Source organism: Eublepharis macularius, chromosome 1 (assembly GCF_028583425.1).
Source record: "Eublepharis macularius isolate TG4126 chromosome 1, MPM_Emac_v1.0, whole genome shotgun sequence".
Lineage (NCBI taxonomy): Eukaryota > Metazoa > Chordata > Lepidosauria > Squamata > Eublepharidae > Eublepharis > Eublepharis macularius.
In genome coordinates this window covers 190,956,680-190,972,437 of record NC_072790.1, presented here as the reverse complement: position 1 = coordinate 190,972,437, position 15,758 = coordinate 190,956,680, and the positions used below count along the sequence as shown (strand labels likewise).

General features: G+C 39.2%; 1 protein-coding gene across 5 annotated transcripts in view; it reads left to right on the top strand.

Moving 5' to 3' along the window:
• SMYD2 (SET and MYND domain containing 2) overlaps positions 1–15,334 on the top strand; it is a 53,737-nt gene extending 38,403 nt beyond the window's left edge. For 4 of the 5 annotated variants that reach the window (XM_054982298.1, XM_054982318.1, XM_054982339.1 and 1 more), the window contains 8 exons: positions 504–628; positions 1,899–1,966; positions 3,052–3,154; positions 7,196–7,306; positions 8,396–8,516; positions 10,096–10,270; positions 12,910–13,018; positions 14,595–15,334. In XM_054982298.1, coding sequence (XP_054838273.1) covers positions 504–628; positions 1,899–1,966; positions 3,052–3,154; positions 7,196–7,306; positions 8,396–8,516; positions 10,096–10,270; positions 12,910–13,018; positions 14,595–14,675 — 893 coding nt within the window. In that variant the 3' untranslated portion in view covers positions 14,676–15,334. The remainder of the gene's footprint in view (positions 1–503; positions 629–1,898; positions 1,967–3,051; positions 3,155–7,195; positions 7,307–8,395; positions 8,517–10,095; positions 10,271–12,909; positions 13,019–14,594) is intronic. The other variant, XM_054982308.1, reaches the window with a different exon arrangement.
• The last annotated feature ends 424 nt before the right edge of the window (positions 15,335–15,758 follow it).

The window sequence follows — 15,758 nt, the reverse complement described above, 5'->3', positions numbered from 1 at the left end:
GCAACACAAATGGAAATGGCCCTTGCAAGTCTAGCCTGTTGAGCAATTTCAGGACTGCTTTTCTTTTGAGCACAGACCCTGTTTTGTCTTTGCTGACAAATTGGTTTCATTTTAGAAGAACTGTTTGCTGATTAAGGAATGTAACACATCAGTACCTGACTAAAAGCAAGGATGCTTTAAAAATAAAACATTAAACATTAACTGCAGGTGTATTGACAAATACCATGAAAAGAGCACCTTGTGGGTTTTATAAGGGGATAGTATTTGCCCATCTTCAATATGTTTTCGCACACCAAACAGATAAAAGAGTGTTAGTTGCTGTTCATAGCATCCATTTGCACAAGGCTTCAGAGGAGGAAGACAGTTTACTGGAGTACATATCATGTCTGTTTTTTCTTGTTAGAGACTTTCCCTCTTAGATAGTGCTGTCTTGAAGTGGACTTTGCTGCAGTTACAAGCAGAGCAATCTGTATTGAAATTGAATTATTTTTTTTCCTTCGCAGATCTTGATAAGCTTGACAATGAAAAGAAGGAACTGATTCAAAACGACATCTCTGCTCTCCATCACTTCTATTCAAAGCATATGGAATACCCTGACAATGAGGCTCTTGTGGTCCTTTTTGCCCAAGTAAGATAGATAAAATCACAAGTTCTTTTGTCAGCTACTTAGGCTGCATCCCAGTGACAGCTTTGGGAATGTTGAGGCCTATGGGTTTTGCCTTAAACCAAAAGTGCAGGAAGCCCTGCTGCAAAACAAAAACCCCAAATTTCTGCAAAAGCTGAGTAGCATTTTGTACACTAATCCTTCATCAGTCCCTCCTGTTGACACCACTGATTCTTAAGCACTGCATTTGGATTTTCATTCCCAGTAATCTGATTTTTTTTAAATAGAGTGGAGCAGATGTATTTAAACAGTGTTCATGTCACCCCAGATGTTTTCATTGCTAAAGGAGAAAGCAGCACTTAAAGCATTCCTGTACCACTAGTCCTAAATTCCATTTCCATCCAGCTTGGGAGGGCACTCCGTAGAATGGTGGTTGGGTACAGTTGGTCATTGTAGATGTTTAAATCACTCAGGAATGATAATAGAGTCACATTCTGGATGACTTTTTTCGGAAAGCATTCATATTGTTTTGGGGGTGTGGTGTCTTACGGATTTGTGTTTACTATAGCGGTTGGAATTAGTCTTTAATCCGTAACTTCCAAACATCCGTCCACCTTCTCACTTTCTGAGCTCTGTATGTACCTTGCAGAAAGAATGTTCACATTACTGATTCCAGTTTTGCTATGCAGTAAAAAAAAAAAAAAAAGATAAATACTTTCGCTGCATTTAGTTTTCTGTTATACTGCTGTAGCTCTTGGTGCATCAATAAACTGTTTATTTAGAGAACCACTCAGGTCACCCATCCAAACTGATTTGATTTTTTCCTGCTGATTGTAGCCAAAATTCCTGTCTTCTTGGCTTAAAATTTAGCCCAGGATTTCCAGTAAATATTATTGAATCGGACATGGGCCGTGTCTATTTCATGCCCTGCCTTCCTTACCATTCCAGTTTGGAACATAACATTATCCATATATATTTCATCTTCCTTCCTTCTAGATAATGCATCCAGAAGGCTGTCTTTCTGCCACTCACCGTCTGGATGCTGAGACTCTGCTCTGCTGCCTGATTCTTAATCTTTCTATTCCACCACTACAAAATTAGATTGTAAATAACTTTTGATCTCCCTTCTTATAAAGCTAGTAGCTCAACAGCAAGACTTGATTAAGAATAAGCAGCATTCTAATCAGATTAATCAGTGAGGCATAGATGAATAGGGTCACTTGCCATGATCTGCTAAACAAGCCAGCAGATTTTGCTTCCCAGGATCTGAGAGTTTTCTTTCTCTTTTTCTCAGGTTAACTGTAATGGCTTCACCATTGAAGATGAAGAACTTTCTCACTTGGGGTCTGCAGTATTCCCTGAGTAAGCATTTTAGATGTGGTATATTGAAACAAACAAACTCCTTCACATGTATTTCCAACAGCAAATGTACAGAAAGATATATAGCTTGCTTGCAAATGCAAAGCATTCCTCTTCCAACTCTATACCTTATCCTCACATCCAACATCTGCCCCTGGCTTCTTAACCTAGCACTCTGCCACCATGAAAAGCACGATGAATTATACCTGCATGGGAGCACTAAGGGCCATGAATGTATTGATGTAGCAACCAGTCCTTCCGTGTCCCATGGCACCCATTCAGGCCTATGCTGGAATCCTGGTTGTGCATGCATTCATAGGTTAATGATACAGCTCATGCTTGGCATGCATAAGATTTCAGGTTCAGTTCCCAGCATCTTCTGTTAAAGGATTTCATGCTGTATACCTGGAAATAGCCTTTATTTGAGAACCTGGCAAGCTCTTATCCATAGTTGAGACCATGATACTAGGTTTACAAAAAACTAAAGGCTTTCAGGCAAAACAAAATTATATATAAAATACAGAACTTTAAAGCAGAATAAAATACAGAACCAAACTCCCCAGAATAAACACTCCTTCGGTCTCTAACATTAAAAGAAACAAATGAATAATCAACAAAGCTAAAAAATTATAAGCACCTCAAGTAAAGTAGAAGTCTGGGATTATTGGTATTCCAGGTGTTCAAGAGCACGATCTTATCCAGCTGTTATACAGAGTTCCCATATGGAAACAAGCCCTCTGCCCTAAGATAGAAACCAGTCAGCCGTCTTTTCTGCATGCAGTTTTTGGGACACTGTATCCTCTTCCACTCTGTTTTGAAGCTGACTTAGAGTCATTTGCTGCTTTGGCCTGAGCTGCTGTTATACAATTCAAGTTAAAATATGTTTTCTCATCTAATTTTTTTCTTCCTTCTACTTGTCTGTCTTAGATCAGATTCTTTTTAGAGTAAAAAGGTTGCATCTTTATAATAATTTCCATTATTTCCTAAAGACATATTAATTTATTGTTGTTATCTAAAGGCTTTGGCTTTTTCTTGTGGTTGAAATGTGTCTGTTTGAGAAGCATTAAATGTTCTTTTGTCTCTTTCAGTGTGGCGCTTATGAACCACAGTTGTTGCCCCAATGTGATTGTTACCTACAAAGGAACAGTGGCTGAAGTCAGAGCTGTTCAGGAGATTGAATCTGGAGACGAGGTAATTATATGTAAATGTGGTGAATATTTGAGATAGGTCCCTCATACAAATGCAGCTCCTTTTGAATGTGCTCACAGTTGTACTTTGAGTGTGTCATTTCATTTTTTTTGGTACGTGTTCTTTTTATGGTTGGCATTTGCCAGTTTTAAAGCACAGTTAAAAGATTGTGACTCTAAATGGTGGGGATCAGTAGCTTCTCTTTGGAGCTTGACTGTGACTTCTTTCTCCTGAGGTGGAACTGCATGTTTGATGGCACAGGGCTGCTATCAAAAAGGGTGGAGTTTTCTCCTTTTCCTCATAACTCCTTGTCAGACTTAGCCATGTTGTTTCCCCTCAACTCCACATCATTGGCTGTTCTGGCGGGGGTGAAGGAATGACCAGAATAAGTCTGACTAAATGTTAATTGTGGAGGCAGGGGGAGAAGTTGACAAAAGCCTTGTGTTTAGAGTCACATGTATTTCCAGCTTTATTCTGTTTGAAGCAATTACCTAAATATGTTGATAGCAGCTTCAAATATGTTCTGGTCAGAGGGTCAATGGGCCTGTGTTGCATAACTTATTGCTTTACTCCAGGATAGTTAAGTGTCTCTTCCTAGTGAGTGTAAAATTGTAGACTGCAGATTTTCTTATCTATAGTGAATTATCATGAATAACTGTTTGTAGGTAGAATGTTACCTAGAGGAACATAACCCTGGTACCACAAGAAACTGCTCGAGATGGTGGAGAGAAGGAGGGATACAACCCAATGCCATATGTGCTTTCAGGATTTTAATATTGCTGTTACTGTATGATTTTTTTTTAAAAAAAAGATAGTTCAGGCTGATAATGCAAGTTGCAAATATGAGGAGAATAAACAAACAAGCTGATAGATATGGGGACAGGTTTCTGCCTCTAGCACTTTTGATGCTTATGGAGGCATGGCTGCTTGGCACTGGGGAGAGTGCATAACTACACTACGCCTAGAGATGTAAAGTTTCAAGAAATTTTGAAGCTAAAGGGAATTTCTTTTTCCTGGAAAAAAATAGAAATGTTGGAAAAATTGAAGTGTATGCAATACTTACTTTCCTATCAAGCCTAAACATTTTGGTTGCTTTAACAATATAAAATACATCATTTGTAACTTAGTTAGCATATACAATTGTATTAATTAGTGTTTTTATGGAATATAAAAAGATAGATGTCTTAGTTTTCTACAAAGAAAATTAAATACATCCAATACTAAACAGAGCTGTAAACAAAGTCCTCCGACTCTGTCATGCTGTACCTTTTGCATGACTAAAAACTTGTCTTAAAAATCATTTCACTCGTTTGAAAAGAAAAAAAGAAGGCTTTTCCACTTAGAAAGCATAGAAACATAGAGTTGGAAGGGGCGTTACAGACTATCTAGTCCAACCCCTCTCCCCTCAAAATATCTTCACACTTTCATGTTATACATATTGATTGAAATCTTGTGATAACAAGTATTTTACTCATTTCAAAGCAAAACAGTTCCTAGGAGGTTTTTTCAGAGCTCCCCCAAATTTCCAAGTTTTTCCATTGGAAAAAATTTAAAACTGTATGGGGGAGTTGGAATGTTTCCCCATTCTCTCCCCCCTCCCCAGCCTTTCATATCTCTGATAGTATACAACATGTGCACTACCTTTGCTGTCACTGGAGAGCTGGTGAAAAGCCAAGGAAGTCATACTGTGCTTAATGAACGTGGCTTTTTTTTGCCTACTTCATAGTCCCGATATTAGCATGTAATCAGTAGGCAAAACCAAGTTTCTTTATGTGAAATTGTCTATATATGCACAGGAGGCTGGCACAGAGATATAAAATCCTCTACATCTAACAGCTGTGCTAAGGACACCTCCTCCTGAGGGGGACAATGTGAATGGTCCAGGCACCCTGCCCTACAGATGCATCTTTCTCTGATTCCATCCAGGTGGCAATGACATCATTCATCTTTACTGCATTGTAGATAACAGAAAGTGTCTCCCCTTCCCCATTGCTGCAGGATTGTTTGGGGAAAGTTACTTCTTCACGTTATGTAATCTGTTATGTTAAGGAAAAGGTGCCATTCTGAAGAAGAATTGCTAATGCGTTGGTTGAACACCTCCCAGGGAATATTATTCCCCACTATTACGGAACTTCTGTAAACAGTGTCTAGCATTTAACTGGAGCATAGCTATAACAACAAATTGGTCTTTACAAAACAGTGGCACGGCCTTTGCCTCCACCTTCTGGTTCAATATAGTCATTACATAAGAAATCTGACACAATTGCCCCACTGTCTGTGTGTGTTTTTCAAATTGGCTTCCATATTTTGTGCCTGGAGAAAAGCCATTGAGATGCACTTGCTGTCGAATAAAAACAAGCAACTGCTAACTAAAATCAACTTGCCTTGGGCATGTTGAGAGAAGGTGAAGGACATGACAAAAACAAGAGCAGACTGAATGGAAACTGCCTCGCTGGTAAAGTTAATGTGCATTTACTTTTCCTTCCAGGCTAATTTTAGTTTTATATTTAAGTGAGCAATCTAAAAATGAGGATTAATCATAAAAACTAGAGCTCTCCAGAGCTTTTAAACATTTGGAACAGAATATACAGAGGCAATATCTTTGTGTGTAATTTGGGGGAAGAAGGGTGTGTGTGTGGGTTGTTGGGTTTTTTTGGTCTTTCTGTGTATACATTCCATTTTCCTTGCCAGAGCAAGCGGGGCAGCTGTTTGCATTGTGGAATAACTATGGTTACATCTACAAACATGTGAAATGTCACCACACAATTGGTGTTTTAAGTCTTTAGTGCCAAGTCTGTGCTATAATATCTATTGATAGAAATATATTTAAAAAAGCTAAACCACAGCACAAGTCTTTTCCAGAAGTAAACCTTGTTTCTTCTTATGTCATGTTATGTTATAGATTCATGCTTAGTTTTGTTTTAGGACAAGATGGTGCAGTATGTTATCAGCATGAATTTATTTTTAAAAATAATGTGCTGCTTTTCCAACAGAGATGGAGGAATATGTTGCGTTTCCTTCTTTAATTATGAATTGTGATAGTCTTTTCCAGAACAAGTGTAATAAAATTTAGAAAATTGTTCTAGAAACAGAGAAACTTTTTTTATTTCTTCTTTATCAGACATTGTATTAGTACAGGGTCCCCAGCATGGTGCCTGGTTGTGCCCAGCACCCTGTGCCATGATTCTAAAGGTGCTACAGGCTGGAAAAGGTTGGGAACCCCCTGTATTCTAGTATAAGCATGTTTACCATATTTTACATTTTGATTGATTGATTGATTGATTGATTGATTGATTGATTGATTGATTGATTGAATTCCAGTCACATACAAGCCCTTAATCTTCCAATTTGTAACTTCTTGATTCTTGCCTTGGCTCCAGTTGGAAAATGATTGTGTCCTATTCCTAAAAGACTACAATACTATTCTTTTGTGATTTTTTAAAAGAAGTCCCAATACCTATTTTGTCTTTTCCCCTAACATGAAGGCCTTGGTCCAGATGTATTCCACACCAAAACCCTATAACTTGTTGGTACAGGCACCCTCGGGATTTTAATGTATTTTTAAAATGTTGTTAGCCGCCCTGAGCCCATCTGTGGGGAGGGTGGGGTATAAATCGAATAAAATAAATAAATAAAGAGCGCTGTGATTGGATCTCTTGCATATGCAGGTTTAGATGAGGACAGTCTTTTGTATCTAAGATTAGATATGGATTGGATAGCCTAAAAATTAACTCTTTATGCTATATCGCCCAATTGAAATACATCCATGATGGAATTCTCCCCGATTTTGATGGATATTTAATACACTTCTATTTATATGATTAAAATTATATAGAATTCTTTCCATCCATTCTAGACTTATGCTTTAGGCAGAAATTCTTTATCTCAGCTGGAAATTGTAAATCAAATTGACCTTACAAGATTACCATTATTGCAGAATGTTAATGTACAGGTAGATATGATTCTGTGTCAGAAACTTGGAGTATTCTCAGGTTTTTGTGGCTGATCTGTGTTTTAATAAAATGATTAATCTTTCTTCTCTAGATTTTTACCAGTTACATTGACTTGTTGTATCCCACAGAAGATAGAAATGATCGGTTAAAAGACTCTTATTTCTTTACATGTGATTGCAGAGAATGCATTACTAAAGAAAAGGTAATTTTATCTAACAACTAACTTGTGTACTTTTTTACTTAGGCTGTAGTCTGCCAGCAAAGATTCTACATTTTCCTCATTTTATTTTCTTTATCATCTTTTATCGATGCTTTAAGGTTTTTTTGGAAAGATGTTAAAATAAAATAATTTACTATTGATATAGTGTCTATAATATATTTGGCCTAAAACAGACTATCTTAATTTCTCTAGGAATTGCCAGAAACTCAGTGTTTTTGTGCTGTTCTAGAGGAGACTGATGGCACTTCCAGTGGGAACCAGATTTTCTCTAGAAGTGATATCACACTGTCATTGATGGTCTCCCATCCGCCTGGTCCTGGCAACGCTAGTTGTGGGGCAAGGCATGGGTTGGGGGCAGATGGTCTGTAGGTCTCAAGCCATTTAAGGCTTGATAGGTTGGAACCAGCATTTTGATTGTGTCTGGAAGACCATAGGAGGATGGACATATAGATGCTGTAGCAGCAGCGTTCAGTTCTTTTAGAAATCCATCTCTGTCAGGAAATAGGAAGCCGTATTCTGCCATTCCGTATACAAGCTTTATAATACCCTAACCTCATGGTTATGATTGCATTAATGTCAGAAATGGTGAAGAAGTTGGCGAGCTTCAGGCATGAGGAAGCAGCCATTTGAACTTTAGGAATCTTAAGAGAGATCACTAGTCTGAAACAGCATGGCAGTGTTAAGTTCTATGCAATCTGCTTTATGTTTCCCACACAAAAGATTTGCAAAGGTGATTGGAAATTGGAATTTTCTCCCTCTGTCTGAGCTCTGCACTTATGTCCAGTCCATTTTGCACAATATCTAAGTGTCTTGTGGAGGGCCTTTTGTGAACCCATAACAATTACCCAGATTTTTATAACCTTGGACTGTACTTTTAAATACTGTTTTAGCAAAAAGGTGGGGAAAATGGAGTTAAACGACAAGCCTCCTGCCCAGTTCTATTCTTCTAACCATTTACGCTTCTTCACAAAGCTCTCTAATTTTTCTAGCTATTATCAGGTTTTGTGTGGATCTGCTTTTTGTGTTTGAGCTGGAACAGCTCTTGTAACTCTCTTGTAACTCTTCCCCCAGGACAAAGATAAACTCAAAATCCGAAAGCTGAATGAGCCTCCATCAGCAGAAGCTGTGCGAGATATGATCAAATATGCCAGAAATGTGATTGAAGAATTCAGGAGGGCCAAACACTACAAATATATCCTTTGGTTCTATCTCTTCTTTTGTCTGTAAAATGAAATTTTGAATTCAATTTAGGAGCCTCATTTTGTTGAGGGGTGTCCAAACATGAAATTCCAGTACTGTTCTCAGCATTCTCTCTCCCCCATTCCCCATTCCCCTTTCCCAGCATGTACTCTTTCTGTAGGGAACAGTTTCATTTATATAGTTTTAGCAAATATGTTCTCTTTGGAACTGAACTTAGTGCAATGGGGAGGCATGTAGAAATTGATTTCAGCTGACTTCTTGAGCGTGTATTTATTTATATACTGCTGATTAAACAAAGAATGCCTGACTCTGGGCTGCAAAATTTTTTAATAGGGAACAAGCCTCATTGATTTAATATCTCAAGTGAGACTAATCTGTTTTAGTCAGCCTTCGAGGTATTTATTACATAGTTATTAACTTCCATAAATCTAGAAAAGAACTAGACCATCAGTTGATAAAGAGTTTCAAACCACATATTCTAAAATTGTCTCATGGATCTCTGTGTGCGCTCTGCTTTTTCAGCAGTGTTTAAGCCCCAAATAGATTGACCTCTTGTGGCCCAGGCCTATGGTGACGTATGAAATTATAATGTGCCTTTCTGCCATAAAAGCCTTTAAGATGGCAAGTATAAATAAAATAAAATTGAGAAGAGTTGGATGTTGTAAACTGCTTTGGTTCTCCATTGGCAGGGGGAAGTAGGGTACAAATGAAGTAAAACAAATACACAAGTAATCTTCGCTAAAGAAATAACCTATTGTAGACTTCTTAATTAACTTTCTACATTGCTTGGAAATAGAAAATATGACCACAAAAATCTTGGCATTTGTCAATTTCAGATAGACTCTTAGTCTAATCTAGTCTAATCTATTTTGTCTTTCATTTTGTTTTTCAAGAATGGCTTCTGGAAAGCCTCACAGCGGGTTGAAGCCAAGCCTTCTTTAGACTTGCTCAATTTCCAGAAGGGATTTTTGCCACCTTTTCCTTTGTATCTCCCTGCAAGTTCCTTAATAGAAGATTAAAGAGCATTCCAGAACAGTATGCAGTACAGCATGGAGGATCTACCAAAGAAAGTAGAATAGTCTGAAATCCATCTTCCCCCTCCTTCTTATGCAGGCTTTTCCTGTTTCCAGGGCTTGCTCTGCTCACAGAAGAGTGAGGAAATTTGTGCTGATTCGTTCTGTTTCTTACAGGTCCCTGTGCAATATATTTGTTCTCAGCAGTGATTTTTTGTGATGAGTGTGTGTGCATTCAGGGGGCTAAAGAGTGGAGCGGAAAGCAGCAGAAATCCCTTTTGTAAACTGCATTTACAGAAGGCTTGGATTCAACCCTTAGTCACCAACATCTGGTTTTAGAGGTGTACTGTCTCTGAACATTAGGTATCATTGTCACACTCACTTAGTATATTTGATGCTGGAGAGAAACAATGACGGTGGGTTGTATTTGTGCATGAAATGTGTATCTTTATGTTTTTACATATAAAGGTAACCTTTTAAAGGAACAGGTACCAAATGCTCATCTTCAAGCTGTATGACCTCAGGTTGTGTCTGGATATTCCTTGACTCTTGACTTACCTCCAAGTGAACTGCTAGAGGTTTGTGAGCGTAGCCTAGACAAGATGGGCTCTGTATTTGAAGAGAGCAATGTGTACATGCTGCACATGATGTATCAGGCCATGGGAGTCTGTCTCTACATGCAAGACTGGGAAGGTGCTTTGCGCTATGGGCAGAAGATTATCAAACCATACAGGTAAAGTACAATTACAAAGAAAGTTTGGAACAGTGCAGTAAGCATAAGTACCTGTAATGCATCTTTGGTTTTAATCAAATAATGAGATCTCATCAAGTAATACTTTTGCTAGAACTGTGCAGAAATGAAATGACAGTATCTAAAAAAGTGAGAACCTGTTTATCTCACAATAGCCTCTGATTAACTTACAAGTACATGGGCTGTCATCTGAGTAAGAGTCAACTTAGTTGATTAATCATATGGATCATAGTTAATTGCATACATTTGCATATGAATGAAACAATAGTTTTGAAGAACAGTATTTAATTTTTCGTGATTTATGTGTTGTGGTAGCAGCATCCTATAAGCATTTTCTTTGTACATGAGAGAAGGGGTATGGTTTCGGCTGTCATTTCTTTACCCTACCCTTTTTCTAAGGAACTCAGTCTCCTCCACCTCTCTTATCCTCACAACCCCCATGAGAGCACATTAGACAGAAAAATGGTGAACTGGCCCAAGGACACCTAATGAGCATTATGGATGAATGAAATTTTGGAAGCATTCTAACTACTGCCCCACAACCAGTCACACATGCACAGCCTCTTTGAATTCCACTGGCTTAGCTTCTGTGAAATCATGAGGGGTTGGGAGACTTGGCCTGCTCTGTTAACCTCCAGGTGGTAGCTGGAGATCCCCCCAAATAACAACTGATCTCCAGGCCACAGAGGTCAGTTTCCATGGAGAAAATGGCTGCTTTGGAAGGTTAACTCTGTGGTGTTATACTCCACTGAGATCCCTCCCCAAACCCTGCCCTCTCCAGGCTACACTCTCCAAATCTCCTAAGAATTACCCAACCTGGAGATGGCAAACTTAGGGATCAAGGTGGGGCAGCCTTGAACTGAGAAGCTGAATGTTAAAGGGGTATGTGGAGATCTTAGAATTTAAATTAAATCCACAAGCAATTTTTCTTCATGTAATTTCAGTGAAGTATTTGATAAGGAAGTATTTCAGTAGGTTGGCTGAACAGCTTTTGGCAGAAACATGATAACTGCTTCTTATACGCCAGTCTGGTTAGCACTTTCTTGTTTCTTTCCACAGCTGCCTTATTTGTAGCTCTGTAAAAGCCCAGTGTTCATGGACGAGTGGTGGGGGTGGTCTCCAGCTTAATTTTTCCACTTTGCACCCACTATCAATTCCCTCCCTTTCACCTGAAGAGGCAGCAAGCCACTTTACAACAAATCGACTTAATGATTCCCCTCCTCACACGTAGCACTGCATTGCCAGAGCTCTTGCATAGCTGGCCCCAGGGTGGTGGGGGGAAAGAAATAAGGAAATATTAGAGCAGGTAAGTATTTGCATAATTTGTGTAATTTTTCTGAATTGGGCATTCCTGGTCACAGAAAACATGTGGTTTATATAGTCAATACCTATCAGCTACCTGCTGACTTTCAACTTCATAATGTGAAAATTCAGGGCATAACTGAATGGCAGAATGCATGTGTACCATTGTAGGGTATGAGTTTTCAATCTTTGGTATTTCTAGCTAAAGATGTCTTAGAGCTAGGAAGGGCTTCTTTCTTCCTGTGATGCTGATACTCACTTTACAGGAGAGGCCAGTGACTTGATTTGGCATACCCCCTCTCCCCAGTCTTGCCTTGAGGAAGAGTTCATTTCTCCTTTTTTGTTATGGGCCATTGTACCTTTAGAACCTGTAAGATGAGGTTGCTATAAAAGATACAGTTAGCATCCCTTTGGTAAGACTATCCAGCACCATCAAGTTTTTGCAGAAAAAGCACATGTCAGCACTTTAACCCAAAGATTGTGTAGCTACAGTGTGTATGCTACTCCTGAGTGTGAGCCAGTTTGCTAGACTTTTTGGCCGGCTATCATTTTGGGGCATAATTTTCTGTCCAACTGGGGAGTGGAAGCAAGCCTCTCCCTTTGAATTGAATGCCAGCATGAAGTCATAGAGATCAGCTGGTGGGGAGTGGTGATAGACAAAACACAATGGCACATTCTTCCCCTGGGACCTACATCAGATTTATCACCTCAGTGACATGCTTAGATTTTATGGGCTCAGAGCCTGATGTTCTTCTTTTAAGCTGCTTTAGGCTGGTTGTGCACCCTGGTTGGTCTAGGCAGCTGCCACCACTTCAGCCCCAGTGTAGACCAGAATGTCAGTCGAAATTTGTTGCATGGGATTACTTCAGAAAGTCACGGGATGCTGAATCAGTTGACTGAGATGGTCTTCATAAAAACATTGGGAATGATCAGTTCTCAGTGCCTAAAGAAAAGGCAGAGGGGTCTCTTGGCCCTGATGACTGGGGACTTGCATCAGGGAAAGACTTGTATTTGTGAGCTAGGCTATCCCAGACAGAGTTGCACTCACTACTAAGAGCCATTATGGTGTAGTGGCTAGAGTGACTAGGATCTTGGCAATTCTCCAAGCTGCTATGGAAGCTGGCTGGGTGACCTTGGGTTAGTCACGCTTTCTTAGCCTATCCTACCTCACAGGTTGTTGTGAGGAAAAATGGTGAAGAGGAGAATGATGTAAACCACTTTGGGTCCCCATTGGGGAGGAAGGCAGCATATACTTGAAGTAAAATATATGAATAAATATACTGACATTTCAATCTCTGTTACTTTTTTTTAAAAAACAGTAAACATTACCCTTTGTACTCTCTTAACGTGGCCTCCATGTGGTTGAAGCTGGGGAGACTTTACATGGGCCTGGAGAACAGAACTGCTGGTGTTAAAGCTCTGAAAAAGGTATCCTTTTTCTTGTAGAATAACTGTGCCAGTTATTGGGTTCTTAAGGTCACCTATGGAAATACTTTGCTTGCAGGGGAAAATACTTTAAACTGTCTTGGCTTTATTTATTGTCTTCCTCTGTTCCTTAATTTTTGTTTCAGGCAGCTGCTGCATCTTGTGAAGTAGCAGAGTTTCAAGCTCTCCTCCCAGTTCAGAAGAATTACACAAATTATGCAAAATAGTTATTGTAGAACTCTGACTCTAGGCACGGTACTCTTGCTCCTGCCTTGGTTCTTTTTACCCATTCAGAATCACCTTCAATTACGGTGGCAGCAAGCAGCAGTTCGGTTTAATTCGTACATATGGTTTTCCCTACAGGATCCCTTACTGAAAAGTCACCCTCAGTTTCGGTGGTTTGTGTACAATCAAGAGCTGTTCAGAAACTGAATGTTCTTGGCTCTCTTGGAAGCTGGCATATGGCACCAAGCAGATTGCATTTCAGTAGCTAACTTGAATGTTAGTGCATATGGTAGTCAAAATATTTTTTTCTGTAGCTGGAAAATCCTGCATGTTGGGGGGGGGGGGGAGGAAAGTACATGCAGTAGATTGGTAAACTTTAGTCAAATTTGGGGATTTATCTGAAAGACAAGAAAAGGGAGGTAACTTGCATGTGATGCTTGGTATAGTTCCTAGATGCAAGTTGAGCTATATGCATTAATAGCTGGGCAGCCAGACCCTGGTAATGAGGGCTAACTAGCACCTAAACCAAAGATTTTTAAAAGGCTACATTTCCGGCACCATTCTTTAAAATACAGTCTGTGTCATAGCAGGGAAACAAAATAGATAGATAGATATAATATAAACTCTGCATCAGTGCCTTAATTTTCATTTGGTAAAAAATCCTCCTCCTGTTGGGATTACTTTCATAAATGCATTCCCTGCCTGATCCTTTTGGAGCTGTTTGGGATTTTGCCACCCTCAGTGATTTGATGATATCCACAGCCCTGACTACTACTCTCCAAACTAGACACTCCAGTTAGATAGCGTACAATTTGTTTTGTGCCTTGCTGGCTTCAGTTTCCATCTGTGTCTGACTGTCCTTCCATCATCTCTGGGTATTTCTGTTGTGGAGAAGTTGGCTCGAGAAGCCTCCAGCAGAGGGCAATGCAGAAACAGTGGCAAATGGATGGTTATGTTCATTCACCTTATGTATGGAGCATCCATCACCTATTCTGATCCAATACCCAGATTCCCTCTTGTCATATGATGCTTTGAATACAGTCAGGCCCAAACCAGTCTTAGAACTGTTCTGTATTAAAGTGATAATCTCTTAAGTTTGGATAGAAAGACACACAATGTCCTTTAACTTTTTGCTTGTCTGTGGCTTTCAAAAGGGGTTTGACAATCTCTTAGGATCAAAGGTGCTGTGTATATAATAAGGTTCGATACTTACAATCAAATGGGCTGTTTTCAATTGGGTACATTTAAGGGGACAAAAAACAGTCAGAGGTTTCTGACTCTTTGGGATCCCTGAAGAGAATATTTCATAAACCAAGGCTGCCTGAATCAATTGTATTTTTTTTCCTTTTTCCAGGCAATTGCTATCATGGAGATAGCACATGGGAAAGATCATCCATACGTTATAGAGATCAAAAAGGAATTAGAGGCCCACTGAGTCTTTGAATCTATGCAATCCTTCAACCTTTCTTTAAAAGCCTTGCTATGGAAACATCAGGAGTGCTTTGAAAACTGACATGGGATGAAAGCTTTTCTGTAAAATAATTGGAATGACAAACATGTGGTGCACTTAGGCCTTGCCTCTTGCATTCTCTGAGATTTGTGAAATAACTTGAGCCTTGACAAATTAATTTTTGAATGCTTTTTTTAAAAAAGAAAAGAAAAATGCCACGGTTTCATACAGTTAATGCCTTTAATCACGTGCGGAGATGACCAGCTCTTGTTCTCTACAGATTTTAATGTATTGTGTGTCATAGTCATGCAAAGCAGATAATTAAATCTGGAAAACCTTACGGGATCCCACTTCCTTGTTTGCCTCTTAACTGAGTGCTACTGTGAAATGGCTCTTAGTTCCCAACAATGTGCCCTATTCGTATTTTTATAACTTCATGTGTGTGCACATGCCAATATGTGGTATGAACTTTGCTCTTGCTTACAGTGTGCACCTCCTACGTCAAAACTCAAGCTGATTGTCCAGTTTATGCTAACAGTTTCTCTGCAAGGTTGGTGATCGTACACTTTCTTAGATTATGTATGGAATTTCTGCATGTCTCTAGTGTGTTTATGAAGCTTCAAGAATAAAAAGAAATGCAGGCTTGAGAGACTCTTGTCACATAAGGGAATGCTCACAGGTTCACTGTCATCTTAGGTAGTAGCCCTTGGTCCCAGTTCATCACAAAGCGCTGACAGGCCACTTCTGTGAATTCTTAAGCTGCTGTGTCTAAAACACTGTGCTAAGGAGAAGAAACTTAATTGGTGTCACTGTGTTTATTTTTCATTTCTATATTGAAGCCTTCCTTAGGAGGCACACCCACACAGTACCTTCTGCTCACAAACCTGAAATATTTTGTACTGGAGCTTGGATTTTCTCTGTTACTTTATACATGTCAGTGGAACTTTATATGAAAGTTCTTCTGAATTAAATAATTCTAAGAAGTGCTAACCAGCTAAAATTGTGTGGGAAAGCCATGTGTGGTAGCTGTAAATAATGAAGGAAGATAGCATTTCCCCCCAAAGAGAT